At 42.5% G+C, this 26,803-nt stretch overlaps 1 protein-coding gene across 5 annotated transcripts in view; it reads left to right on the top strand.

Annotated features, from left to right (window-relative positions):
* Positions 1-25,736, top strand: part of PRICKLE2 (prickle planar cell polarity protein 2) — a 338,052-nt gene extending 312,316 nt beyond the window's left edge. For all 5 annotated transcript variants that reach the window (XM_028518036.2, XM_036030991.1, XM_028518038.2 and 2 more), the window contains one exon: positions 19,758-25,736. In XM_028518036.2, the coding sequence (XP_028373837.1) occupies positions 19,758-20,632 (875 nt within the window). In that variant the 3' untranslated portion in view covers positions 20,633-25,736. The remainder of the gene's footprint in view (positions 1-19,757) is intronic.
* The last annotated feature ends 1,067 nt before the right edge of the window (positions 25,737-26,803 follow it).

The following is a 26,803-nucleotide window of genomic DNA, read 5'->3' as shown; positions in this document are numbered from 1 at the left end:
CCAAAATTTAAAAAATAATGCATAAAGACTTAACACATTTAGTTGCCTAATGAATTAAACTTTAAAGCAACTCAGGACTGGCAAGGACACGCTTTAAAAAAAAAACACTAAACAAAACTCTCACAGCCCTACACCACCAGTGTTTGTGGTGGTTGCACTCCCACATTCTTGTCCATTAACTATCCTCTGTATCTCCTCAAAGCAACAAAGAAGTGCAGTCATTAATAGAGCTACCAGTTGTGAAGCACGTTAGGTGGGACCCTGTGTTAAGTCCTAGTGCAGATGTTTCTTAATCTTTTTTATGGTGTAAAGCATACATATCATATCATCTTTATTTCACAGATAAGGAGTGCAGGACTTGGAGATGTTGAGTAATGTTCAGGATCACAAAGCAGTAGGTGGCTTTAAGCAGGGTCCCAGTGCTTGAGTTGTACTTTTAACCATAACTCCGTGGTTTTCAACCACAGTGATTTTACCTCCCAGGAGACATTTGGAAATGACTGGGAACATTTTGAATTGTCACAAAAGAGTGTGAGATCTACTGGCATCTAGTGGGTAGAGGCCAGGAATGTTGCTAAACATCCTATAGCATAGAGCCCTACCCCCACAACAAAATTACCAGCCCCCAAATGTCAATAGTGCCAAGATCGAAAATCTTGCCATAGCCCTAAACTGCTAAATTACCTATTTTTAGTTTGTACTGTGAAAATGATCATTAATATGGTATTAGAATGTTGAATACACTTTTTTAAATACCCATGCCTTTACAACTCTCCCAGGAGCAGGGAACACATAGCCACCCTGTCCCCACTTGGATAATTCCTGGGTTTGACTTTGTAAATCACTGCATCACTTTAGCAGCAGAAGTTGAATCTATTTTCAGGAGTTTCTTTTCACAGTGGAGAAGTTCCACTTATATGCTGTGCCCGAGACAGGACTCAGGTGCCTCAAGCATGAAGAAGCAGGTGGGCACTCAAAGCCCTGCTGACTGGCTGTAGCACTCACAAACCACGCCAGCCCTTCCTCCCCTTTCTCCTCTTTCTTCTCCTCTTCTACCACCAGTACCCTTCTCTGTAAGGCTGGAGGCTTTTCCCATGGAAGCAACCTGAAAGGATTCAAGCTGCAGTGAAAAGGGAAGAAGAAGAACTTTTTTAAAAAATATATTTTATTGTTTATGCTATTACAATTGTCCCAATTTTTCCCCATTTGCCCCCTTCCACCTGGTTCGGCTGTCTGTCCAGCAATCCTTTCCCCCTTAGTTCATGTCCATGGGTCATCTATATAAGTTCTTTGGCTTTTCCATGTCCTATACTGTTAACACCCCCTGTCTATTTTGTACCTACCAAGTATGCTTCTTAATCTCTGCCCCTTTTCCCCCTTCCTCCCCCTTCTCCTTCCCAGCTGATAACCCTCCACATGATCTTCATATCTATGATTTTGTTCCTGTTCTGGTTGTTTTCTTAGTTTTTTTTTTAGATTCAGTTGTTGATAGTTGTGAATTTGTTGCCATTTTAGTGTTCATAGTTTTGATCTTCTTTTTCTTAAATAAGTCCCTTTAACATTTTATGCAATAATGGCTTGGTAATGATGAACTCCTTTAGTTTTACCCTGTCTGAGAAGCATTTTATCTGCCCTTCCATTCCAGATGGTAGCTTTGTTGGATAGAGTAATCTAGGTTGTAGGTCCTTGCTTTTCATCATTTGAAATACTTCTTGCCAGTCCTTCCTAGCCTGCAAAGTTTCTTTTGAGAAATCAGCTGACAGTCTTATGGGAACTTCTTTGTAGGTAATTCATTGCTTTTCTCTTGCTGCTTTTAAGATTCCCTCTTTATCTTTAACCTTTGGCATTTTAATTCTGATGTGTCTTGTTGTGGTCCCCATTGGGTCCAACTTGCTTGGGACTCTGTTCTTCCTGGACTTACATGTCTATTTCATTCACCAAATTAGGGAAGTTTTCATTATTTTTTCAAATAAGTTTTCAATTTCTTACTCTTCCTCTTCTCCTTCTGGCATCCCTATGATTCAGATGTTGGTATGATCGGAGATGTCCCAGAGGCACCTTATAATTTCCTCATTTTTTTTAATTCTTTTTTCTCCTTGCTGTTCTGGTTGAATGCTTATTTCTTATGTTCATTGATTTGAATCTCAGATTTCTTATGTTCATTGATTTGAATCTCAGATTCATCCCTTCTACTGTTGTTCCCTATAGATTTTTCTTTATTTCGCTTAATGTAACCTTCATTTCTTCCTGGGTCTTTTCTATGCTGTTGCCATACTCAATGATTTCTTTGAGCATCCTGATCACCAGTCTTTTGAACTCTGCATCTGATAGGTTGCTTACCCCCATTTCATTTAGTTCTTTTTCTGGGATTTTGTTCTGTTCTTTCATTTAGGCCATATTTCCTTGTGTCCTCAATTTGGCAGCCTCCCTGTATTTGTTCCTGCATATTAGGTAGAACTGCTTTGACTCGCTGTCTTAGTACCATGGCTTATTGTATAAAAGGCACCTGTAAATTGTGTGTGGTGGAGCCTTAGGTAGTTGCCAGGGCAGGGCAACTTGTTTCACTGCTTTGTGGCTCTGTGTGAGGGAAGGCTCAGAGATATGACAATGCTCTGAACCCAAGCAGGGGAACTGCTGGTTCTGCAGCTGGTTTCAAGTAGGAGCCATGAGGACATTTTCCTGTGGTCATCATTGTTGGCCAAATGACCTGTGTGAGGCAGTCTGCCACAGTAGTTAAAGGCTCTGGGCTAGGGCTCCTTGCTCCCCATATGCCACTGGTGCCCTTCCAACTGTTGCCCTGGTGCTGAATCCCTGAGGGGATGGGTGTGCTAAGTTCATGCAGACCCTCTAAGTAGAGTCTTCTGAAAATTCCAGTTTCTTCCACCACCCTACCCCCACTGGTTTTTACATTCAGAAGTTATGGTCATTTATCTTTCTGGTTCTGGAACCCTGGGCTGTGTGGTCTGGCCTCAGGCTGGGATCCCTTGCTGCTAAGGTATCCCTCCCAATTTTTATCCACCACATGTGAATGTGGGACCACCCATTCTGCCACTTCTCCATGCCACACCACATCTCCATGCCTCTTTGCCTGTCTCCTCCATATCTTTGCCCTTCCTACCCATCTGCATGAATGTGGCCTTTTTAAATCCTTGGTTGTCAGGTTTCCATACAGCTCAATTTTTTTATGATTATGGATGTTATTTGTTTTAAGGTCTAGTTGTAATTTTTTCTGTAGTTGTGCAAGCAGGTGAAGCATGTTTACTTATGCCTCCATCTTGACTGGAAGTCCAGAAGAGGAACTTTTTAAATCATGTAAAATGTGAGGAAGTCATCTGGAGATCTGATATCAACTCTTCAGTTAATCTACTACCCCTTGCCCCCCATTCCTTGTGGAGTCTTGTACTCTAATTGGTGGCTGCTGCCCTCTTCCTGAGTCAGTTTGATCAGGAGACCCCAAATCACCAAATAGACCCGGGAGAAAGCAGGTCAGCAGGTCAGATTTGCCTTGGCCAACTGTTTTCAGTGTTGTGGCTGGGTATGGCTCACCAGGCAGGCAGTAGTGTCAGAGGGCACAACTGCTGGGTCCTCAGGAAGGGCACAGCCTGCTCCAAGTGGAGCAGCTAGGATCCAGCTTTCTGGCCTGGGAGCAGAAGACCTCCTCTGCCTTCTGTCAGGTAAACCAAGATTTGAAGACCCCCTCTGTGATTGGTGAGGGACCCTCCCCCCTAGTCCTCTCTGAGCCTAAGATGCCTCCTTTGGAAAATGAGAGACATAATGCCTACTCTTAGGGGTTCACAGGACTCAAATGAGGTTGGGTATGTAAAATCGCCCAGCACCATGCCTTATGCATGGTAAATAATCAAAAGTGTACCTCTTGTGAAATACCAATGAGAAGACCTTAGAGAGGACAGGACTTGGCTGCAGTAATGGTGGTAGTAGTAGGGTGGTATGATGGCTTTAGTTACTGAGGTGTTGCTATACCATGGGGGCTATGCTAGAGCAGCATGTGGGTGAGCTCATTTTGTGAGGTGGAGTCTGTTCTTATTCCTGATGCAGCACCCTCTTCTTATTCCCTGCCTTATCTTCCACTGTAGCACTTAGCACCCTTTGATATAGCACATTTAGTACTTATTTTGTTTACTGTGTCCCTCCCTGGTTGCCTTAGCATCTGGAGTGTTGCCAGACACATGGTAGGTATTTGATAATCTGATACATGGTAGACATTCATGAAGTATTTATTGAATAAATGAGCCTCCATTTCACTGATAAGAAAACAGAATCTTAGAGGGATTGAGAGATTTGCCCAAGATCACTTGGCCATTGAGAAGCATCCCTAGCCCAGAGCCTCTAACTACTGTGGCAGACTGCCTCACACAGTGTCATTTGGCCAACAATGATGACCACAGGAAAATGTCCTTGTGGCTTCTACTTAAAACCAGCTACATAGCCAGCAGGTCCTCTGCTTGGGTTCAGAACTTTGGAGGAAAGGATATTGAGGTCTGCAACCACTTGCCCTGGTTTCTCATGCCTCCCCTATGCGCTCCAGGTATCTTCAGCCACAAAAGAGCTCTGAAACACTTACCACAAGATTTGGAGAATTCATTTTCCTTGCTGTGCCTCACAATATCCCAGAAATGATAGGCTTGGTACTTAACATCCTTGTCCCAGGCTCCATTTCAGCCCCAGAGAAAGCATCTTGTATTTAGTTCTTCTGGGAGGGTTAAAACAAGGTGAAAGGGGATAAGCTCTCAGCTTTTCCCTTGTATTTTTATTATCTTCTCTAATTAAAACAAAATTACTTTTTATTTTATTTATTTATTTTTAGACAGAGGGGAAGGGAGACAGAAAGAGAAGGAGAGGCCCACATATCAATGTGTGGTTGCCTCTTGCACTCCCCCTACTGGGGGCCTGACCTGCAACCCAGGCATGTGCCCTGCCTGGGAAGCCAACCAGTGACCCTTTGGTTCACAGGCCAGTGTTCAATCCACTGAGTTACAACTCACAGGTAGTTTTTTAAAAGTTACAGAATTATAAAACTCTGTACAAATTGAAATTGTCCCATGATTTCCTCCCCACCCCCCCCATTAGGTGACTATTCCTTTGGTACTTGTCTCCAGGCATACACAGACAGATATATAATTATAAAAAGAAAAGTTATCACACTGTTTTGCAATTGATTTTTTGTTTTACTTAACACTATACCTTGTTCATCTTTCCCTACTGGTGCACATCCCTCTAACTCATCTGAAGGTATTTAGTATTTCATCATATCATTGCACCGTCATTCTTTTAACACAAGCCCTTATTGCTGGGCACTCAAATTTTTTCACATTTTTCACTGCTGAAATTGTGTTTTGTTGAACATCTGTTTGCTTGAGTTTGTGTGCTTGTTCAAGTTTTTCCATAGTATACATTCTTAGAAGTGGGACTTCTGGACCAAGGGATATGCACATGGCAGGTTTCTGTAGATGCTACCATACTGGGCTTCTCTGGGTTGTATAAATTTGCAATTCCATGAAAAGACTAGGGGTACTGAACTGGGCACCTGGTGGGACCAAATCCTGCTTGAGGATGAGGACTTCACAGCATGCCCAGTATAGTCAGCCACCAGCTCTGATATTTTAGGGTTTTAAGTACTCACAGAGCAGAGAACAGCCCTGATGGCCTAAGAGTTGGAATCACACAAGTGAAATTCCTCCCTCTCTACCAGTCTCCAGCATCCTGATGGGTTTCTCGGGTGCCAGCCATCTGAACAGTTTCCAGGGGAGCTTAGTTGCCATCCACCCTGGCTGGTTTGGCAGAGGGACCACACTTAGTGACAGGGGCCTGGGAATTAAGTCATCAGTCTTCCCTAGCCAAGATCTGGTGGGAAAGGTAACAAATTGCCTTGGAAATCCTGCGTCTGACAGTGGCTTAGGGCTTGGCGCATCACAGAATCCTTGCACCTGGCTTGGCGCTTGTGAGACAGTTACATAACACACAGCTTTTCAGACTCTGAATTCCAAGGTTGCCTGCAAATGTGAGGAGCTGGTGCTGGTGACCTGTTTACTTACTCACATTCACATGACTTCAAAGCAGTAGGTTTTAGTATTGTTTTTAAAGTACCAAAATCAACTGAAACACTTGTTGGAAATGCAAATTCTTGAGCCTCATTCCCAGAAGTTGTGTCATTCTGGGACAGGAACCAGGAAACTGCATTTAAACAAGCCCCACAGCGGGTTCTGACCCAGGTGGTGCCAGGCCTGCACTTATCCACTGAGCCTCAGCTGTTCAGTTATGATTTCCTGGGGCAAAGCGCAGGGTAGCAGGACCTACATGATCCACTTGAGACCTGATAGCAGGTTAGGATGAATGAAAGCAGACAAATCTTGGGTTGAGATTTGTCTCTTTTCCTTTTCTTTCTATCAACCAACTATATCCCTATATGTTCCCTGACTATCTAAGGACCCCCTCAGTATTTTCTTTTCTGAGTGCTCCAGCAGCACCCCATTACCTCTCCTTTCTCTCCCTGGGACCGTTCCCTCAGGGATCAGGATCTTCCATGGGAGCTGTACAATATTCCAAACTGATCTGATAATGGGAGGTATGTACTTTCGTGGAATCAAGGTTGCAGGCTGTCTCAGAAATGGGTGAAAGTGAACAGAAGGTTTAAACTTGCAGTTATAAAAGTAACAAGCCCTGGGTATATAACGTACATATAGTTGGTGACTATAGTTAAAGATACTGAATTGTATACAATCGAACCTCAGTCTTTGAACGTCTCTCATCTCAAAACAATATGGTTCTTGACCAAGTTGTTCATAGAAAAAGAAATTCAATTCTTGACCCAACAACCCTTTCATGCTGATACCTATATAATAAGCCATGCGTCACTCAGACAACAAACAAAGGAGATTTAGTTTTCTAACAAATCACTTCTCAAACAGCCTTCCAGAATGAACTAAGTTCGAGACCTAGGTTCCACTGCATTCAAAAGTGGCTAAGAAAATAGGTCTTAAAAGTTCACATCACAAGAAAAACTATTATAACAATGCATGGTGGTCATTTTGCACCAAATACAAATACCAAATCTTTGTGTTGTAAATCTGGAACTAATACAATGTTATATGTTAATTATATATAAAAAAAAAAAACCTAAAAAATTTTGAACTGCCCACTCCTCCCTAAAAAATTATACTAAGCTGGGAAAAGCTTGGAGAGTCTCTGGTGGAGGTTAAAAAGAGGAACTGAGGCTCAGAGAGGAGAAATGTTTTATTCAGAATCTTACTGGTATTTTGGAGCAGACTTGAGACTCTAGATTCCTGGCTCTCCAGGCCAATTACAGGTGCTCCTCGACTTATAATGGGGTTGCATCCCAATAAACCTAATATTTTCATAAGTTGAAAATATTGTTAAATTCGAATACACTTAGTACTACACTGTAGAGTATTGGTTGTGTACTCTCCTGGTCATGTGCCTGCCTAGGAGCTGTGCCCATGCTGCTGCCAGCATCGCAAGAAAGGATCATGTTGTGTACTGCTGGACCAAGGAAAGGTCAAAACTCAAAATTTGAAGTATGGTTTCTACTGAATTCATATACCTTTTGCACCATTGTAAAATCAAAAAATCATGTCAAACCATCACAAGTTGGGGATCACCTGTACTTTTTCCACTATTCTAGTAAACACAGTTTATAGAAAATATACAATCCATGGAATTTTACAAATGAAAATTAAAGATTTGACTGAAGTGAAAGGTAAGTGGCCAGTCTGGCTGGGCCAGGACCCGGGTGGGGCAACTCTCACCCACGTGGGTACATGATTGAAAGGCATGCCAAAAAACTTGGTGATCAAGATAAGCAATATTTCAATGCAGTATTTTAAGGAGCAGAATTCATGCAGACATCCACAATTAATAAAATATAAAATTTGTAAATAAAGGCAGGATCGGTTTTACTGATTATTTCCTTTAGCCTCAGGCTCCAATTCCACTGGACATTGATGGCACTACTATTACAGCGACAGGGACAAAAATTATAAGCAAATATCTTTGTATTTTAATAGGAATCAATGTTGTTAAGCCAGCATTTCCCAAAATGTGTCCTTTTGAGTCAGGGCGGAACTAGGTGGGGAAGGGATTCTATTGTCAAAGTATGGAGAGTAGTACATGTTCTATCTTCTTTCTGAAAATTCCTACTGTATTTAAGCCAGTCAAAGGTTTCAAAAAGTCCTTCAGCAATTGCCAAACTCACTTGCTACAGAATCTTTTTTGCATAATTCAGAGAGGATATTTTGGAGAGGTTTCCCTAACTCCCAGGCTGGATCCCTGTGGAGCTGGAAAGGTGGGAGCAGAGAGATCTGAGGGCCTTTGGAGGATGCTGGATTCTCAGCTCCTCCCAGGTTAGCAGCTGCTTCTCCATCTGTTTGGACTGTGTACCTTGCCAAGCCCACAGTGCCTCAGGAAGGCAAGTGAAGGGCACAAACAGGAACTGGATATGAGAGGAAGTTTCCATGGCCTGGTTCAATGTCTGTGCTTCCAAAGAAGCCAGTCCCAGCTTTGCTGGGTCTCTTGTCAGAGGCAAGGAATAGTTTGGTGGCAGCTCCAGTGGATGAGATGATGGATAAGGCTACACTTCATCTTTCTTTCTAAGGTTCTGGCTCCCTGGCCAAGGTCTGGGGATGTTACATGTTCAGGTACAGCCCTCTGGATGGTCTCTGTGGTCACACCTTTCTGGAGGCATTAATGAGAAACAAGGGATGTCAGGCCTTCATTCCAAATTCATGAGCTAAAGGAAAGCTGTTACTTTGCTGTTCTAAGTGTGGCCTGTGGACCAACAACATCAGCATCTCCTGGGAGCTTGTTGGAAAGTCAGAATCCCAGGCACAACCCCAGATGCAGGTGATCCAAACCCTCACTGTAGAAGACCTTTGCCTCCTGTCCCTCTGGTCTCTAACAGCCAGCACTCCTGCTGCATTCCTTTCTCTTTCTACTCACAGTAAATAAAGGCTACTTGAGAAGAGTTCTCAAGTAGCTGCTGTGTGAATTTCTAAATTCTTCCCACTTTCTATTACCCGCTTGAAAAGTTGCATAACAATGCCTAGCAAAATATACGACATCATACACAAAAATGTTTCAGTGGTGACAAATACGGGGTGACAGACAATAAGAACATTGTATCTGAGCTCACTGCACCAGCACTGTTCTGAATCCTCTGTGTATTAATGCACTGAATACTCACTTACCTGCACCCACAACCGTGAGTGAGTGAATACTCATTCACTGCTAATGAAACAGATTCTACAATTTCCACTTTACAAATGAGGGGACTAAGGCACAGCACAATTTAGAGTCTTGCTCAAGGACACTCAGCTGTAAGGGCAGAGCTGGAAGGTAACCTCCAAAGCCAATGCTCCTCTTCATTCCCTGTGCTGTCTCAGGTGCTTTATTCATCCCCCCTACAGGTGTGGGAGGGACACTCTCAAACCATCAGTGGCCTAGAAAAACCTCCCTCTGGCTCCTGTTCACCTTCTGGCCTCCTCACTGCTTCTGTCCTCCTTGCTCAAGGTGCTCCAGTCATACGACCCTACTGTCACTTCATAGAGCACATGGAACTTTCTCTGGCTCCTTCGCATCCTTTAGCTCTCACTGTAGTTATCAACAATACAGAGTTCTTTGCCAGCACTGTGTCCAAGGAGAGCCAGTCTTTTATTCTCTATCACAGCACTGTGTTTCTCCCCTGCCTCATGACTACTGTCTGTAACAGCTGAATGTCTGTACTGATTTAGTGATATGTCTTCCCTGTACAATGTCATACTGTGTGAGGTGTTTTCTGAAAGGCCTTGTTCCTAGAGGCTACACAGAGCCTGGCAGGGGCAGGACCTCATGAAAAATCTTTGGAGAAACCAAATAGGTGTTTAGGACCCTGGCTGCCCGCCTTACACCACTGGAGAGCCATTTAGCTTCTGCCCATGGAGTCAAGTGTTTTCTGAGCAAATACTCCAGGGGATGCTGCTTGTTGACTTGGGCTAACGGATTCTAGAAAAGCAGTATGGAGTCGAGGTAAGCCCAGAACAAACTCTGGCAAACAGTCTTCAGCTGGTTTGAATTTTTGCACATCCTTTCTATTAGCAATAGGCTTGTGGCACCACAGCCATGATCCCCCACAGAGTGAGCAGTAGTTAAAATTGACCCCTGCATGTTTCTAAAAGTGTCACTTCCTGGTTTGCTCCTCCACTCTCTTTGACACATTCCTCTTTATTGGGATAACTATTTACCAGGAAGTTAATATAATGAGCAAATCAGTGATAAAAGGTAGGAGATGCCCAAACCGATCTGAGTTTTGATCTTGACCGGACTGGTCCTGGTAGCTGTACTGGGTCAGAAGGAGAAGTGATTTTAGTCCTGTTGCCATTCCTGTTACTTCCCAACCACACCAGTTCAATGGCAAGCACCTAGAACCAATGCTGCTAGAAACCAAAGGCTCTAGGGCCAGGGAAACTAGCATCAGCAATGGCCTTTGAAACCAGCTCATTGCAAAGATGCTGTTGTTCAGTTTGGGCCAGTTTCATGGAGTGGCCAGGGATGGGACATCCTTTCCCCTAGTGTGGAAGGCAGACCAAACCTGGGGACACAGGGGGTTTGAAATCAGAGGTACCTACACTCTTCAGCCCTCTGCCAGCCTACCTGCCCCCACTCAGCAGCAATAGACTGAAGGTAATTGTTTCATGTGTGTGCCAGCACTTCTGGTACCACAGGAACAGAGGGCAGACATGTGACTACAAACACATATGACCACGTGGTCACATGGGACTGCTAGATGGGCTGTAGACTAGAGTAAAGAAGTAAGGACGATGCACCAAGGGCTCAGTATTTCAAGTGTCAACTGGAAGAGGAAAGTGAGATAGCAAAGGCCTCAACCACAGGGAGCTCTTGAAAGTCACTGAGAGAAAACAGGCTTCAATGGCAGGATGTTGAAAGCAGTTAAGGAGAAAACACTGCAATTCCCCAGTTTTGAAGACATAGCACACCCAATAGTGGAACACGTTCATCCTTCTCTACAGAGGGGCACCCCCTGTCTGGAATGGGTCAGGATGATGTTTGCAGGATGAGGTGGAGTGGGCCTAACCCACGGCTGCTCCTGGAAAGCCAAGAGCACAGTCCTCCTTAGCCTGTGGTCAGCAGCAGCCCCAGAATGGGATCTACTTAAGCAGTGGTTCTCAGGTGATATTGCCCCATAGGGGACATTTCGCAATGTCAGGAGACATTTTGAGTTATCACAGCTACAGAGAGGTGTAACTGACATCTAGTGGGTGAGGCTAGGGATGCTGCTTAATACCCAACAAAACACAGGACAGACCCCCAACAGAAAACTGTCCTGCCCAAGATGCCAAAGTGCTGTGGTTGAGAATCCCTGAGTTAGAGTGTCTGAGGGTATGAAGATGTGGTTGGTTTCCCAAAGTAGAAGCATCTTTAGTAATGAAGAACATTTTCCTCAAAATTCTGTCCTCTGCAGTATTCCTCTAGCCCTCAAGGGCAACACATCACCAGGGGGCTCCTCTGCAGACACAGATTCAGATCCTGCAAATTTGGTGAAGATGCCATTGCCACTAGTCCACAGGTCATGCTTTGAATAGCAAGGGATTTGAGTGTGGTCATAATCTCCCCCTTCCTTTCCTCCTCCCTTTCCCTCTCTATCCATCCCCACCCCCAGCCTTCCTTGTCATACTCTGTTTGAACTATTCCATGCCCTGTCACCAAAGAACATGTGGTGGTGGTTAAACTCCACTGCCCAGATGGCAGCTTCTCTCCAGCTGTTGCCAGTTTGAAATTCAGGATGTTGAAGATATCGATTGACTTAGTTGGAAAGGGGTCCCAAGGGACATGATCAAACTATCCCCCCACACACACACTTCAATAAACTAGTACCTCAAAGACATCTTTGGGTGACCAAAGACACTTAGACTGCGTAGAGTTCGAGGTTTCAGGGATGCTTAAGCTTCAAAACAGCACATTCCCATTCTAAACCAGAGGTTGACTATTTCTATAAAGGGCCAGATAGTAGATTTGTAGGTCATACAGTCTCTTCCACAACTACTCACTTCTGCCCTTTTATACAGAAAGCAGCCATAGAGTGAATGGATGTAGTCAGGTTCCATAAAACTTAATTTACAAAAACAGGTAGTAAGCTAGACTTTACCCATGAGTCATATTTTACAATACCTTATTCTGAACAATTCCTATTTATTCATGTTTCCACTTTAGCAAAAAAAAAAAAAGTCATATAGGGAAAACCTTACTGAAAGGGAGCAAAATCATTAGTGTGAGTTGTAAATATCTAGAGGGCAGAGGTGAGTAAATACTGTTTCTTTTACTGCACAGAAGTGTGAATGTATCTTTTAAGTTGCCAGGAACACAGCTATCTCTCTCTTTCTATGCCAGTTGTTTATTTGTGTTTTGTTTGTTGTTATGTTTGTTGTTATTATTGTTGTTTTGGAGGAGTGGAAGTAGAATAAATAAATGAGGAACAAAAGGTTCCTCACTTGAGGAACCAAAGGGCTGCCATTACCTTTAAGTATGCATGTTCTTCTATCTGGACCAGAGCTTATAGCTTCTGCTCTTAGAACAAATTGGGGGAGGGGACACAGCAAAGATAGCCTTACTCTTCCCTCAGACCCACAACATTCTTTAAAAGCATTGATTCTTTTTGCTGTCACTGGTTTCTGTGAGACCTCTGTTTGCAGTGAGGGGATATTACTTGGACAGAAATGCTGCTGTTGCTTACAGCGCTCTGGCTGCTTGCTCGTGTTGACAGTTTAATTTCAGAGAGTCACAGGCTGAATTCAGTACTGACCTCTCCTTGTTGGGGCAAGGCCTGTAGCCTCTGAAGGTGTCTGGACATTTGTGTGACTTTTGGCCACACTTACCCATGGGATAAGAATGAATGAAATCAAGACCTTTTAACTCCACAGTCACCATCTAGCACCTCTCACAAAGCCTGCATTATTTAGAGAGGAAAAAAACCTTCTTTGTCTATTAATAAGACAGAGTTCCACTTAAGAGGGGAGCAACCTGGCATCAGTGTCTCATACTGTTGGCAGGATCTTCTTCCAGGGGCACCAATAAAGCAGTCAGACTGTGGCCTGCAGCTGGAGCTCTCCAGAGGATTGGGTCTTCAGTCTCCACCATCCTCTCCACTCCTGTGCCCCTGCATTCATACATGCTCACACAGAAATCATGGTTTGGACAGAAAGAAAAGTGCATTTATTGCAGAATCACAGAGTGGCATTTGGGAGCCCTATTTGCTTGGACAAAGAAGGCCTTTGCTTGCTCCTATTGAGAAAGTGCAATGAACAGTCATGCCAGGAAAGTGCAATGAGTAAGACGCCTTTCCCACAGGCTATTGTTCAGATAAAAACTTACACATACGTCGAGGAAAATAAGTCAGGGTGGAGGGCCTTACAAAAGGGTCAAGTGCTGCAGAGTGTCTGGTTGGTAGGGGGAAAACCACTATTGATACTATAGAAAGATCAATCTGGGCAGGCACCAAGGAAGAGGTGACATTTATGTGAGGGCCTTAATGATTAGAGGAAGTCAGCTTTGTACAGGATCTGGAGTGAGATTGCTGGTATGTTGGAGGAGGGGGAAGAATGTGAGGCTGAAGTGGGTGGGAGCGAGGAACACCATTTCGCCAGTGATTTTGGAAAGACAGAGGGCCTTGAGTTCTGCATAAGACTCTGTATTTTGCCAATAATGAAATTAACCACAGAGCTACCCTGTTGAGAAGCAAGTACACAATTATTGCTCATCTATAGGCCATTTTGTTCATGCCCTACATTCAAGAAGCCCCTGAAAAAATTCGGAGTTAATAAATGAGAACATAGACATTTCTGCTCTCTGGAGTGAGCAAGTAGCATTTCCAATCCTACCTATACAATGACCAGGGAAAGAGCTTAGGTTTAGGAAATACTGATAGTAGGCCCTGGAGTTGAGTAATGGGTCCTCCTGTTTTTCCAGAGCTTTTTTCTTTGAGGGAGAGAAGGGAGGGGTAAGGGCATCCTGAGATTCCCAAGATGCAGTGGCACCATAGAGGAGAGGGCAAAATCCCCTCCCAGTGGAACTGAAGCTGCCTCTCTTCACCATTACTTCCTCAGAGAAATGTGAATCTCTTCACACAAGGGACATCCTCACAGATGCTTAACTTTGGGCTTATAAAAGAGCAGTCCAGGACAATAGCACATTTGGGAATGTAGAGCACTTGCTAGATTGTTAATGCTGACCCTAATTCCACTCCAGGGCATGAGTAGACATCTGGGCAAATCATTGTACTCACCTGTATAGCTTTTGTTTCTACAAGTGATTTTTGAAGAGTTTTCCCTCCTTACTAAGGTTCATCCACTCACAGTGCTCATTTATCATTTCAGGTTTCTACCTCTCCTCTCTGCTTTCAGATGGGGGAGGCTCTGGGAGCTATTTGGCTGTTGAAAATCAGCTGTTATGATGTGCACATCAGAAGTAAGCAGCAGGGAAAGCAGGAGTTAGAGGACTCAAAACCCCTTGTCCTAACAATTATCCAATGATAAATTAAAAAATAGATATATGACTGGACAGGGTGTTTGTCACAACACTTTTTTCATTGGCATATCCTACATTAAAATTTGGTTCTTTAATGAGACCATTGCTTTATGTATGACTTGTATGCATATAAAGTAAAGCAAACAAGTGTTGAAATTACACCTTGAAGAAATTGTACATGTTCCTATCCTTTTATAACCATCACCCAGATCCAGATACAGAACATTTCCAGTGCCCTAGGGGTTCCTCTTATCCCCCTCCCAGTATTCTGACCTCTGTCACCATAGATAACCTTAGCCTGTTCTTGAACTTCATATAAATGGAATCATACAGCATGCTCTCTTTATGTCTCTCAGCATTTTCTATGGGATTCATCTATGTTGCTGGGTGTATTCATTCTGTTGATGTGTAGTAGTATCCCATTATATCATAGTTTCTCAACTGTGGTGTTATTGACATTTTGAGCTGAATAATTCTTTCTTGTGGGGACTGTCCTATGTAGTATAGGGTATTTAGCAACATCTCTCTGGCCTCTTCTCATTAAAGGCTGGTACTACCACCTCTCACTCCATTAATTTCCCCTAAAATTAAAAACCATTGAGTCATATAAATACACTACAACTTTTGAGAAACTTTTATTTGAAAATAACTTCAAACTTAGTATAAAGTTTCAAAGAATGGAACAAATAATAGAGTGTACTCTTTACCTAGATTAACCGATTCACATTTTACTCCTTTTTTAAAAAATCATTTTCTCTCTCTTGCTCACACATATGCCCAAACAATTTATTCCCGAACCACTTGAGAGCAATAGAATTCACCTTGACCATTTACCATTGTTTACTTCCACATGTATTTCCCAAGAATAAGGGTCTTCTCCAACACTATCATACTTATCAGTTAACCACAACAAATGCAGCATAATACATTTATCAATTGCCCATGACCCAATTTTTGTCACTTGATCAACAATTATTCTTTATATAATTTATTTCACTACAGAGAAAGTTCTAGTCCAGGATCAGGTATTATATATATTTGCCATGGTTCTTAGTATCCTTCAGTCTAGAAAGCCTTTCTTTGTCTTTTATGATACTGATTTTTTTAAAGAATACAATCTCCTTACTTTTTAGTAGAACAGTCCTCATTTGGAGGTTTGTCTGATATTTCCTCCCAAATACATTCAGGTTATCGCATTCTTGACTAGAAAACTGAATAAGAACATCCCACCCAAGGCACATGAGGTCCAGTTGCGCCTCGTTAGTTATACTAAGTTTGATCTTGACTGCATAGTTACTAAATTTTCTTTATAGCTAATAAGCAATATGTGGGTAAACACTAAAGACCGATACAAGCATTCTGCTCCTCCCTCAGGTTTACCCTCAAAATTTAGCATACTTTGAGTCTTACATGAACCAATCTTTACCTGCAAGGATTATAAATCCAGCACTCCTGTCTGCACTCACTCTGAGTGTTCTGCTATATAGAAGAGCCCACTCTTTCCTCCACTTAATTATTGATTTTATCAGTTATCAGTATGGATTCATGAATTCCTATCTTTTTCAGTGGTTTATAAATCATTACTGCTTTTAGAGGCTTCCAGCCAAAATGGAGGCGTAGGTAGATACACTCTGCCTCCTCACACAACCAAAAGAAGGACAACAACAAATTTAAAAACAAAAAATAAATCAGAACTGCCAGAAAATCAAACTGTATGGAAGTCCAACAACCAAGGAGTTAAAAAAGAAACATTCATCCATGCTGATAGGAGGGGCAGAGACAGGCAGCCATGGCAGAGAAGACACATGGCAAGGCAGCAACTGGCAGAGCAGGTGGTCCTACATTTGAGTGCACATAAACTGGGAGGAACAATTTCCCAGTTTAGTGTTCCTGTCTCACTCCCCAGGAACAACTGGGGAGTGAGACAGACCATGAAACCCAGAGTTCCAGCACAGGGAAATAAAGCTTCAAAACCTCCGACTGTAAAAATTTGTGGGGATTGCTGTGGCAGGAGGAACTCCCAACTTCACAGGACAGTTTGTTGGAGAGACCCATAGGGTCCTAGAACATACACAAACCTACCCACCTTGGAATCAGGAATCAGCACCAGAAGGGCCAAATTTGCATGTGGGTAGTGAGCAAAGTGACTAACAGCCAGCCATGAGCTGAGCAAACATCATTGTTCCCTCTTGGACCCCTCCCCCACATACAGCACCACAACACAGCAAAGTGGGTTGCCCTGGTGAATACCTAAAGATTCTACCCCTTACTACATCAGAGATATGCCAAGACAAAAAAAAATATGGCCCAAATGAAAGAACAGATCAAAGCTCCAGGAAAAATACAACTAAGCAATGAAGAGAGAGCTAACCTACCAGATGCAGAGTTCTAAACACTGATAATCAGGATGCTCACAGAAATGGTTGAGTATGGTCACAAAATAGAGGAAAAAATGAAGGCTATGCAAAATGAAATAAAGGAAAATATACATGGAACCAGGAGTGACAGGAGGGAAACCAGGACTCAAATCAATGGTTTGGAGCAGAAGGAAGAGTGAAATATTCAACCAAAACAGAATGAAGAAACAAGAATTCAAAAACATGAGGCCAGGCTTAGGAACCTCCAGGACAACTTTAAATGTTCCAACATCCAAATCATAAGGGTGCCAGAGGGGAAGAGGAAGAGCAAGAAATTGAAAACTTATTTGAAAAAATAATGGAGAATTTCTCCAGTCTGGCAAAGGAAATAGACTTCCAGGAAGTCTAGGAGGCTCAGACAGTCCCAAAGAAGTTGGACCCAAGGAAGCACACACCAAGGCACATCATAATTACATTAGCCAAGATTAAAAATAAGGATAGAATCTTAAAAGCAGTGAGACAAAAGGAGAGAGTTACCTACAAAGGAGTGCCCATAAGACTATCAGCTGATTTCTCAAAAGAAACCTTACTGGCAGGAAGGGGCTAGAAAGAAGTATTCAAAGTGATGAAAAGCAAGGACCTACAACCAATATTACTCTATCCAGCAAAACTATCATTTAGAAAAGAAGGGCAGATAAAGTGCTTCCCAGATAAGGTCAAGTTAAAGGAGTTCATCATCACCAAGCCCTTATTATATGAAATGTTAAAGGGACTTACCTAAGAAAAAGAAAATAAAAATCATGAACAGTAAAATGACAACAAACTCCCAACCATCAACAACTGAATCTAAAAAAAAAAGCAAAAACAAATAAGCAAACAACTAGAACAGGAACAGAATCACAGGGAGGATTATCAGCCAGGAGGGGAGGATGGTGGAAAAGGTACAGGGAATAAGAAGCACAATGGTAGGTACAAAGTAGACAGGGGGAGATTAAGAATAGTATGGGAAATGGAGAAACCAAAGAACTTATATGTACAACCCATAGACATGAACTATGGTGGGGGAGTGCTGGTGGGAGGGGGTGGTACAGGGCAGAAGTGAATAAAGGGGAGAGAAAAATGGGACAACTGTAATAGCATAATCAAAATATATTTAAAATAATATAAATCATTACTATTTTTAAATATTGTGATGCTCAAATTGCTCACCTTTGGCTGGTGGGAATCCCTTGAATTTGGGCCTGATGTTCTTCTGACAAATTCCCATCACTTTTTATTTTAACACTTCTTACTTTTTAGCATAACAAGATGTTCCAGGCTCATCCTTTACCTTCACTTCTTCTGTACTCGAATTAGCCATTTCTCCGAAGAATCCTAGTTCCTTTTAATGGGGAAGGGTAAAAAGTACAACTTATTTATCCTTTTTCCTGTGTATTAACATTTGAGTTGTTTCTTATGCTGGGCTATTGTAAAGAAAGCTTATCTGAATACCCCTGTACCTCTTTTGAACTGATTTCTTTGGGGATGTAATCAGAGTGGTGATAGAAAATTCATAGAATCTCCATTCTGGTTATATACCCAACAGAAGTGAATAAGTGCATTAAAAAGGTACACTGAATATGTGTCCTTTGAAAAAGCTGCTTTGAATATAAGCAGCTTTTTCTCATAATGTGTGTGTGTGTGTGTGTGTGTGTGTGTGTGTGTACTTAGCTTTAGTAGATATTGATAAATACTTTTTCAAAGTGCTCATAATATTTGTTTATCTAGGGAGCAGTAGTAAGTTGTTACCCCAGTAGGTAGGGAGGAGTAATCAGTGGTAGGGGATGATAATGGGCCACAGCAATCCAAAGACATGTTGTCTGCAGCCAGAAATGGCAAAATTGCTGATCCTTTCAGTAGATAAATGATAAGTGACAAATGACAAGATTTTGCCACCTGGCCCATTCTTTAGCTTCTCTTTAGAGTGCTGCTTTGAGATGGGCAACATGGAAGTGACTGAAGTCAGGAATCACCTGCAACTTTCAAAATGGTTTTTATCTCAGGGATACCAGTGACAGTACTTCAGGAATGCAGGTCCACTGCTAGGAGTACTTGCTGTTAGAGAGCATTAGGGTCACTGCTTTGTTTTAAAAAGTGCCTCCTCAAGGGAAGGAAGAATGTCCCCAGAGTCCCACTCACATCTTCTGGCTGCTGGGGGCCCATTTAGAATCCTGGAATAGTCATTTTACTAAACAGTCTGAGAGAGGAAAAGTCTCTCTGTCTATACCCAGGGAGTCACTTTGTTTTCAAAACATCTGAAATGGGGGCTGAGGGATAGAAAGCAGATCAGAAAACTGCTGAAAGCTAAATAGGGGAGTAAACTGGTCCAGCATAATGGGCCTAGATTCTAGGCTGAGTTTGGCCAGGAAGTGCTTGGGCAAGGCCCCATCTCTATAGCTCAAAGTTTCCTTGTCCAAAATATCTGCCCTAGGTAGCTTAGAGTGCATTACTAGAATCAAAGAGGTAATTGAAACACTTTTTGTAGAAAGAAATGCTAAACAGAAAAAACATTATATTCAAGATATACAATAGGCTCTTAGTAGCTTTGATGAAACTTTGGCAGTATTAACTAGTAAACTGCATGCCTATGAATGCATTTCGGACAGGTTCCCCCTCAAGGTGATACTGCCACTCAGTGGAGTGGGGAGAGCCCTCCTACCCATTTTCTGAGCAAGCCTTTGTGCAGCGTCTGCTCTAGAACCCCACACATTGACCCTGAACAGAGACCGTTCACATGACCAGCAGCGACAGTGAACCCCATTGTTGCACATGTGTATTAACCTCCAGGGTCCTCCCCTCTGTCCCCCACAGGCCTCTCCGCGGATGGTGGCGCCAAGCGCCAGGAGCACCTCTCCCGGTTTTCCATGCCGGACCTCAGCAAAGACTCTGGCATGAACGTCTCTGAGAAGCTTAGCAACATGGGCACACTTAACTCGTCCATGCAGTTCCGGAGTGCGGAGTCCGTTCGCAGCTTGCTTTCGGCCCAGCAGTACCAGGAGATGGAGGGAAACCTCCATCAACTCGGCAACCCCATTGGCTACAGGGACCTGCAGTCCCGCGGCAGGATGCATCAGAGCTTTGATTTTGATGGAGGAGTGACAGGCAGCAAGCTGCCGGGGCAGGAGAGCGTGAGGATCCAGCCCATGAGCGAACGTACACGGAGAAGAAGCACCTCCCGTGAAGATAGCCGCCGCTTCCGACCGCACAGATCCAGGAGGTCCCGACGCTCCCGTTCAGATAACGCCCTGCACCTGGCCAGCGAGCGTGATGCCATCTCTCGCTTGAAAGAAAGGCCCCCGCTCCGAGCCAGAGAGGACTATGACCAATTCTTGCGCCAGCGGAGCTTCCAGGAGAGCCTGGGCCAGGGGTCCCGGAGGGACCTGTACAGCCAGTGCCCAAGGACTGTGTCAGACCTGGCTTTGCAGAATGCTTTTGGGGAGCGATGGGGACCCTACTTCACCGAGTACGATTGGTGTTCTACCTGCTCCTCCTCCTCAGAGTCCGACAATGAGGGCTACTTCCTAGGAGAACCAATTCCCCAGCCAGCCCGCCTGCGATATGTCACAAGCGATGAGCTTCTGCACAAATACAGCTCTTACGGCCTCCCCAAGTCATCCACCTTAGGTGGCAGGGGACAGTTGCACAGCAGGAAAAGACAAAAGAGCAAAAACTGTATTATTTCTTAATCTGATTGGTGTCAGGGAATAGGGGAAGATGGGAGCTAAGAATGTAAATTCGGAAACTTGCACTGTTTTAAATTTTAAAGCGCTTTTCGGGGTGGTTACTAGGGGAGAAAAAGGGACATGCTCTCGCTTGATGAAGGAAAGATTACAGATTGGCTCGTCTGGTAGTCAGAATTCTTGGCATGTTGAATATTATTTGCACATTTCACTTTGGAGATGCTATAGACTCTGTGGAGGCCAGGGGTGGTCACCTCCCTCCCATCAGTGTGTTGAGTTGCCACTCGCAAGATGGTAAATTGCTTTCTGCTCGCTTGTATCCTCTCTGATTCTCTTACTTTTAGGACCCTTTTCCCAGTAAGTGATTTGTTTATTAGCCAAAACCCAAGTCTAAGTTATTTACATGTCCATTGTAAATGCAATGTAAATGAGAGTTCTGATAAAATATTTTTGTATTTTGTAATATCAAAGGAATTTCTATATCGTAGGACTCAGTTGAAGACCTGCATGCACATCCAGCATTGTCTTTGAGTAGTATTCAGAGGTGGTCCAGGACCACCTTTTGTTTTTTCTTTTTTCTATACAAATTTGTTACATGTCAGTGACACTTTTTTCAAATGAATTTATTCTATTTGGCTTTTTGTGGCTAAAAAAATTATTATACTCAAAACATGTTATGCTCTATTCCACTTAAGGAACCATCCTTAAGTCCACTTCCACCCTCAGTAGAATGTATTCTCTACCAAGTGATAGTCATTTTTTTAAAATAGCAAATATAACTTTGCCAATTAGAGAAACCAATCAGTGTCAGTAAATTCTGTGAGAAACACCATCCCTGCTGGGAACACTGAAGTTGCTCACTATTGATCTCTCCCTTGGGAAAATATCAGTGACTGTGAGTGGTGTTGTGTGATGTCAGCATGACATTGTTTGAATGTGGCATTATTTTCTGGTGCTCATGTTTCCTGGATTGTATTATCTGCTTTCCTTTACCAAGGCAGACAGAACAGCTGCCTTAGCCTGACAACCGGTTGTCCTCAGTGCAAATGAACTTAAGCATTAGGATCTTGGGGACAGGGAGGTTCTGATGGGGCTCTGGGAGTGATGGTATGTTCTAGATTGTATGTTATACATGGAGAAGGAATAAGGTGATTTGAAATCAGAAAGCAGGTCAAGGGCAGAACTGAAGGATCATATGAAGGTCAGGGCAAAGAAGAACTTCTAGAAATGAAACAGAGGAGAGGTGACAGCCATCTTGAATAGCCCCTAGTGTTTACAGAAGGAATCCAATTTAACACACTCCCTGGCCAGAGCATCTGGGTAACCCAGAAAGGTTGAGCTGCTCAGGAGATTTCAGTGTAGTGATCTTGAAAAACAAGTATTGAAAGGAGGATTTCCATTTTGAACTTTGGGGACCTTGGGTCAGACAGAAGATGGGCTCAAAAGTGAGTTTGCTTAAAGAAGACATTTAACGGTTGTGTTGTTTATAGTAAAATAATACTTCCTACCTTGCTTCAGTTAAAAATGAAGCGCTTGCTTTTTCCTCCATTCTCCTCCTCCCCTTTATGGATTGTGGCCATTGAAATAATCCATCACAGGACCCACTTTTAGTAAGATGTGTTGTCCATGTGCTACATGATGTATCTCAGTGGCCATCTGCCATGGTGAGGTGAGTGTGATCTCTTTTCAGTATAATAGTTAATATTTTCTAGTATTTTTTATGGAGAGAATGTGAAAAGTGGCTTTTCAGACACCATGCCAAATGGGTCTGGGGAAAGGAAGGCTGTACAGGATATGGAAATGGCACTCCATTCAGGATGTATTAAAATAATTTGCTTTTCAGGTATTAATATGACATTTGTCATTGTCACTGATTTTTTAAAAATGCAATGCAAATGTTGGTTGTGGCTGTTTTCCGCATGCTATCTTCATATCTAAATGCTTCATTAATTATCCAAGCCTCTGGAGAATTAACTCTATTACGTTTATATAGGAAGTTTGTAAACTGCTTGGCAAACTGATTTTAAGAAATAATGTGCAACACCACACGACTAAAGTGGTGGGTTTCTGGTAGAAATTGGGCAAGTCCAATTTGGATTTCTGAGTTTCTTGATTGATGAAAACAAAAAGGCATTTTGGAAAAAGGAAAAAGAGAAAAAAGTGATGACCTGACCTAGCAAAAAGCTGAAAACAATGTCTATCCTCTGTGGCCTGGAATCCAATGAAAGAAATTCTCCTAGTAAATGTTGCTTCCTAACTCTGCCCTTTTCAGAGTACCTCTTGCATTTCCCAGATGGGGCTTTAACCCTATCGGCAGAAACTAACACATAAATAGTGTCCAAAGGGATTGGAGGAATGAGCAATTTGAGATCTATGTGCCCCATGAGCACCCAGCAGCCAAACTGGTTAGAGCTTGAGATGTAATCGATATAAGCCTCAGGGTCAACTGTCTACAGAGAAGATCACCTCCATGTGGTCCAGCACTGCAGGGGCCTTCCCACCCCACACTCAATCAGGCGCCTTACAGAGAATGCTGACACAGAGTGACTAAATTCTCGAAATGATGATGAAACCTCCAGGTGAATGCCCCAGGGAGAACAGGGTGGCATTGTACTGGGAATTCCACCTGTTAGTGATAACTTACATATAACATCCCAGAATCCAATTTTCAAAAATTCAAAGCATTTTCTGAGGCATGAACTTAGGGTCCTTACCTGATCCCTCTATCATAATCATCAGCTCTCCTTGGTCAACTTTCACTGTGAGTCAGGGATGTGCTCACCTCTTCTTATATCATCGTTCTGTCTTCCGTAGACTGGTTTTATCAAAGTAATCTTTTCCCAGTTTTCTCTGCTCTAATGTCATATGGTTTTGTTTGTTTGTTTTTCTACCTTTTCTCATGTTGGTCCTCTTCTTGTCTTGGTTAACACCATATTTTCTGAGTTCAGTTCGTGTCCTATTTGCTGCTCAATTCAGTGGCATCAGAACTGGCTCTTTCCCAAGAAGTAGAAGTTATTGACAGTGCCCTGAATGGTGCTGCCAATATATACCATTGTTGATACTGTGAACAGGTTTCATAGTAGGCTGCTGGCATTGAGAGTGGCATTCAGGTACCCTTCCTTCCTGTTGTGTAGTTCTGGGATGTCTACCAAATGAAGGTGGATGAGCTGAGGGAAACCAGAACTGTGCTTCTTGGTCTTGCACATGTTCAAAAGGGGAGAATCTCTAGCATTGATTGTTTGACAGCTTCTTTCCATATTCATGTTTTTTCTGGTCCTTCCTTTCCACCCCCAGCCAGCCCAGTGACCAAGCATTTTTGTATTATTAATATGGGACCTAGAGGCAGCTCTTCCTCATCCACTTCTCATTCTGTAGGATACTCCTACACTGCAACAACTTCTTCTCCTGCAGCAGCTTTCTGCTTCCTGGGCATCACTAGCAGTGGTTGAGTTCAGGTGGGGCCAGTGATGGCATATACATAGCATGTACTCTGCAACCTGGGCAGATATAACCAATGTGTCACAGTCTATTTTCAGAGAACATAGATACAGCCTCAAAAATCTTGTGACATTCTAGCCAGCCAGAACCGGTTATCAGTACTGATCTTATTTGTCTGATAACAAACCTTTCTTGTGAACTGATTCTTACTTGTCTTTAAACCTGGGCTCTTTTACCATTGGCCAAAAATAGTACACCAGCCACTTAAGAAGCATCATTTATAAATAATTGTGACTCCAATTCCTATGTCCCCAGATTATGAGTGCTAATGGGAGCTGACTTCTTTAGGCTAAAGGAAGACAAATCTCTTTGGCCTCCTTTCCCCTTCTCATGATACTGGCCAGTTATTATAGGCAGCCTCTGTCTTCTTGCAGAGGTCAGATAGGAGTCCATCTTATTCTTCATCTAATCACACCTTCTAACAAGAAATAACACAAATACTTAAATTCTAAGGAGAAGTGCTCTTTGTGTATTTCTGTCTAACAGAAACCATATGCTAACACATAAGAAGGAGAATCTATGAAAAGGGAAGTGGAAGATGGAACCAGCTATCTGAATATTCATGCCAGAAGAGTTGCTGTTAGCAACTGTTTGGTGGCTTCAGGGCTTTGAAATGGCCTCTGGACTGCATTCCATGTGCAGGACTCAGCTAAGCCTCCTCTGTGATTTGGAAGACAGTTTCATGCTGCCTTTTGAGGTATAGATATTTAAGCACTAGGGAAGTAGACATGATGAGAATTTTGCCTTGCCTCCTGTGGTTTGTCTCTCTGGGACCTAGCAGATACCAATGCTTGTTTGACCACTTGGAAGCAGTCACCAAGTTTAGGATCATGAAAGGATTTGATTCTTTTTCCATTTTCTCTAATAGTAGCCCAGTCAACGCAAGACTCATAAAACGTGACTCACTGTTGGGAGCTATACTATTTTATAGGCTTACTTCCTGCTGACAAAACTAGCTTTCCTCAAGGGGAATAAAAAGGAGGGAGGAAAAGTCACACAGTGTTAGGAAAACATTTCTATTATTTTGATATGATGAATCCATAGGATAAAAAAAAATGTCTATCCTGAGAGTTTTCTGAGACATCCCTTCACTCTACTGGGCATTTGGCCTTTGATGTTCAGTAGGTCACTGACCAAGCTTTTCTAAATCTCATAAAGAGAGTTACTCACCAGTAAGGTCTCTCCTCAAGTCTTCCTGGTGATTTCCTATTTCCCCATAAAGCATTTTGGTTCTATTTATGGACCCTGACTTAACACTCTGTGGCCTATGAGTCCTCCATTTTCCTTAGCAAATAAGGACTTTAGCAGTTTCCCCCGTACTAAACATTCTTTCCTGTACAGGATTGCTTTGCCATCTCCTGCTTTAATTCCAAGTGCATAAACAAAACCTCAGAGGGCCTGAGAAGGTGAGGCAGGCCAAAGTCTGTTGTGTGTCGAACGTCGAACTGTTTGTTAAGAAGGTCTGCAACAGGCCTTTGGGGTAGGCTCTGCCAGAGACTGTGAACACTTTGCTTGAGATCCGTGCCCTGTAAAATGGATTTGATGTTTTACTGATGTCTGTAATACATTTGTAAACTTCCAATAAAATTTGAATAAAAGAAATGTGCCACTCTTCCTTTGCTTTTCAGATACTTGAAAGTCTTTGCCTTTGAGCATCTCAGCAGAAAAGAGAGAGGCTGCACATGTCAGGGATGAGATTTACTATGGAAGATGAATCTGATTATTTACATCAGAATTTCTCAACCTCAGCATAATCAACTTTTGGACCTGTTTATTTGCAGCAGAGGACTGTCCTGTGCTTTGTAGGGTGTTGAATAACATCTTTGACCTCTACCCACTAGATGCCAGTAGCACCACTCCTCATGAGTTGTGACAACCAAAAGTGTCTCCATACATCACACCCATTATGATGAATGCAATTTTAAAAAAAAACTAGAGACTAACAAGTGTGGGTGAGGATGTGATGAAAATGAGGACCCTTGGGCACTTCTGGTAGAAATGTAAAATGGAGCAGACTCTGTGGAAAATAGTACAGCAGTTCCTTAACATTTTAAAATAGAATTACCATATGATCCAGCAATTCTACTTCTGGGTATATACCCAAATAATTAAAAGCAAAGCCTCAAAAAGATATTTGTACACCTATGTTTATATCAGCACTATTCATAATAGCTGAAAATATGGAAGCAATGTACATATCCATCAGTGGATGAGTAGATAAAATGTGTTATATATGTGCAGTGGAATATTATTCAGCCTTTAAAAGGAAGGCAATTTTGACATATGCTTCAATATGGATTAACTTCTAGACATTAAGATAAGTGAATTAAGCCAGTCACAAAAGGACAAATACTATATGATTCCACTTATATAAGGTACCTAGAATAGCCAGGTTCATAGGATAGGTAGAATGGTAGTTGTCAAGGGCTGGGGATAGAGGAGAATGGGGAATTGTGAACTGGGTATGGAGTTTTAGTTTTTCAATGTAAAGATTCTGAAAATTGGTTGCATAACAATGAAAATGTATTTTACTGAGATGTACACCTAAAATGATAAATTTATGTTGTCTTTATGTAACTGCAATTTAAAAGTAATATCTCCACCCATAGCTGAATGTCCCCTGGAGATAAAATTACCCCTGGTTGTGAACCATGAGTTCAAATGCTTTGCCACCTTAGC

This window comes from Phyllostomus discolor, chromosome 7 (genome assembly GCF_004126475.2).
Source record: "Phyllostomus discolor isolate MPI-MPIP mPhyDis1 chromosome 7, mPhyDis1.pri.v3, whole genome shotgun sequence".
Classification (NCBI taxonomy): Eukaryota; Metazoa; Chordata; class Mammalia; order Chiroptera; family Phyllostomidae; genus Phyllostomus; species Phyllostomus discolor.
The sequence above is the reverse complement of the archived record's forward strand: the minus strand, read 5'-3'. Positions and strand labels throughout refer to the sequence as shown.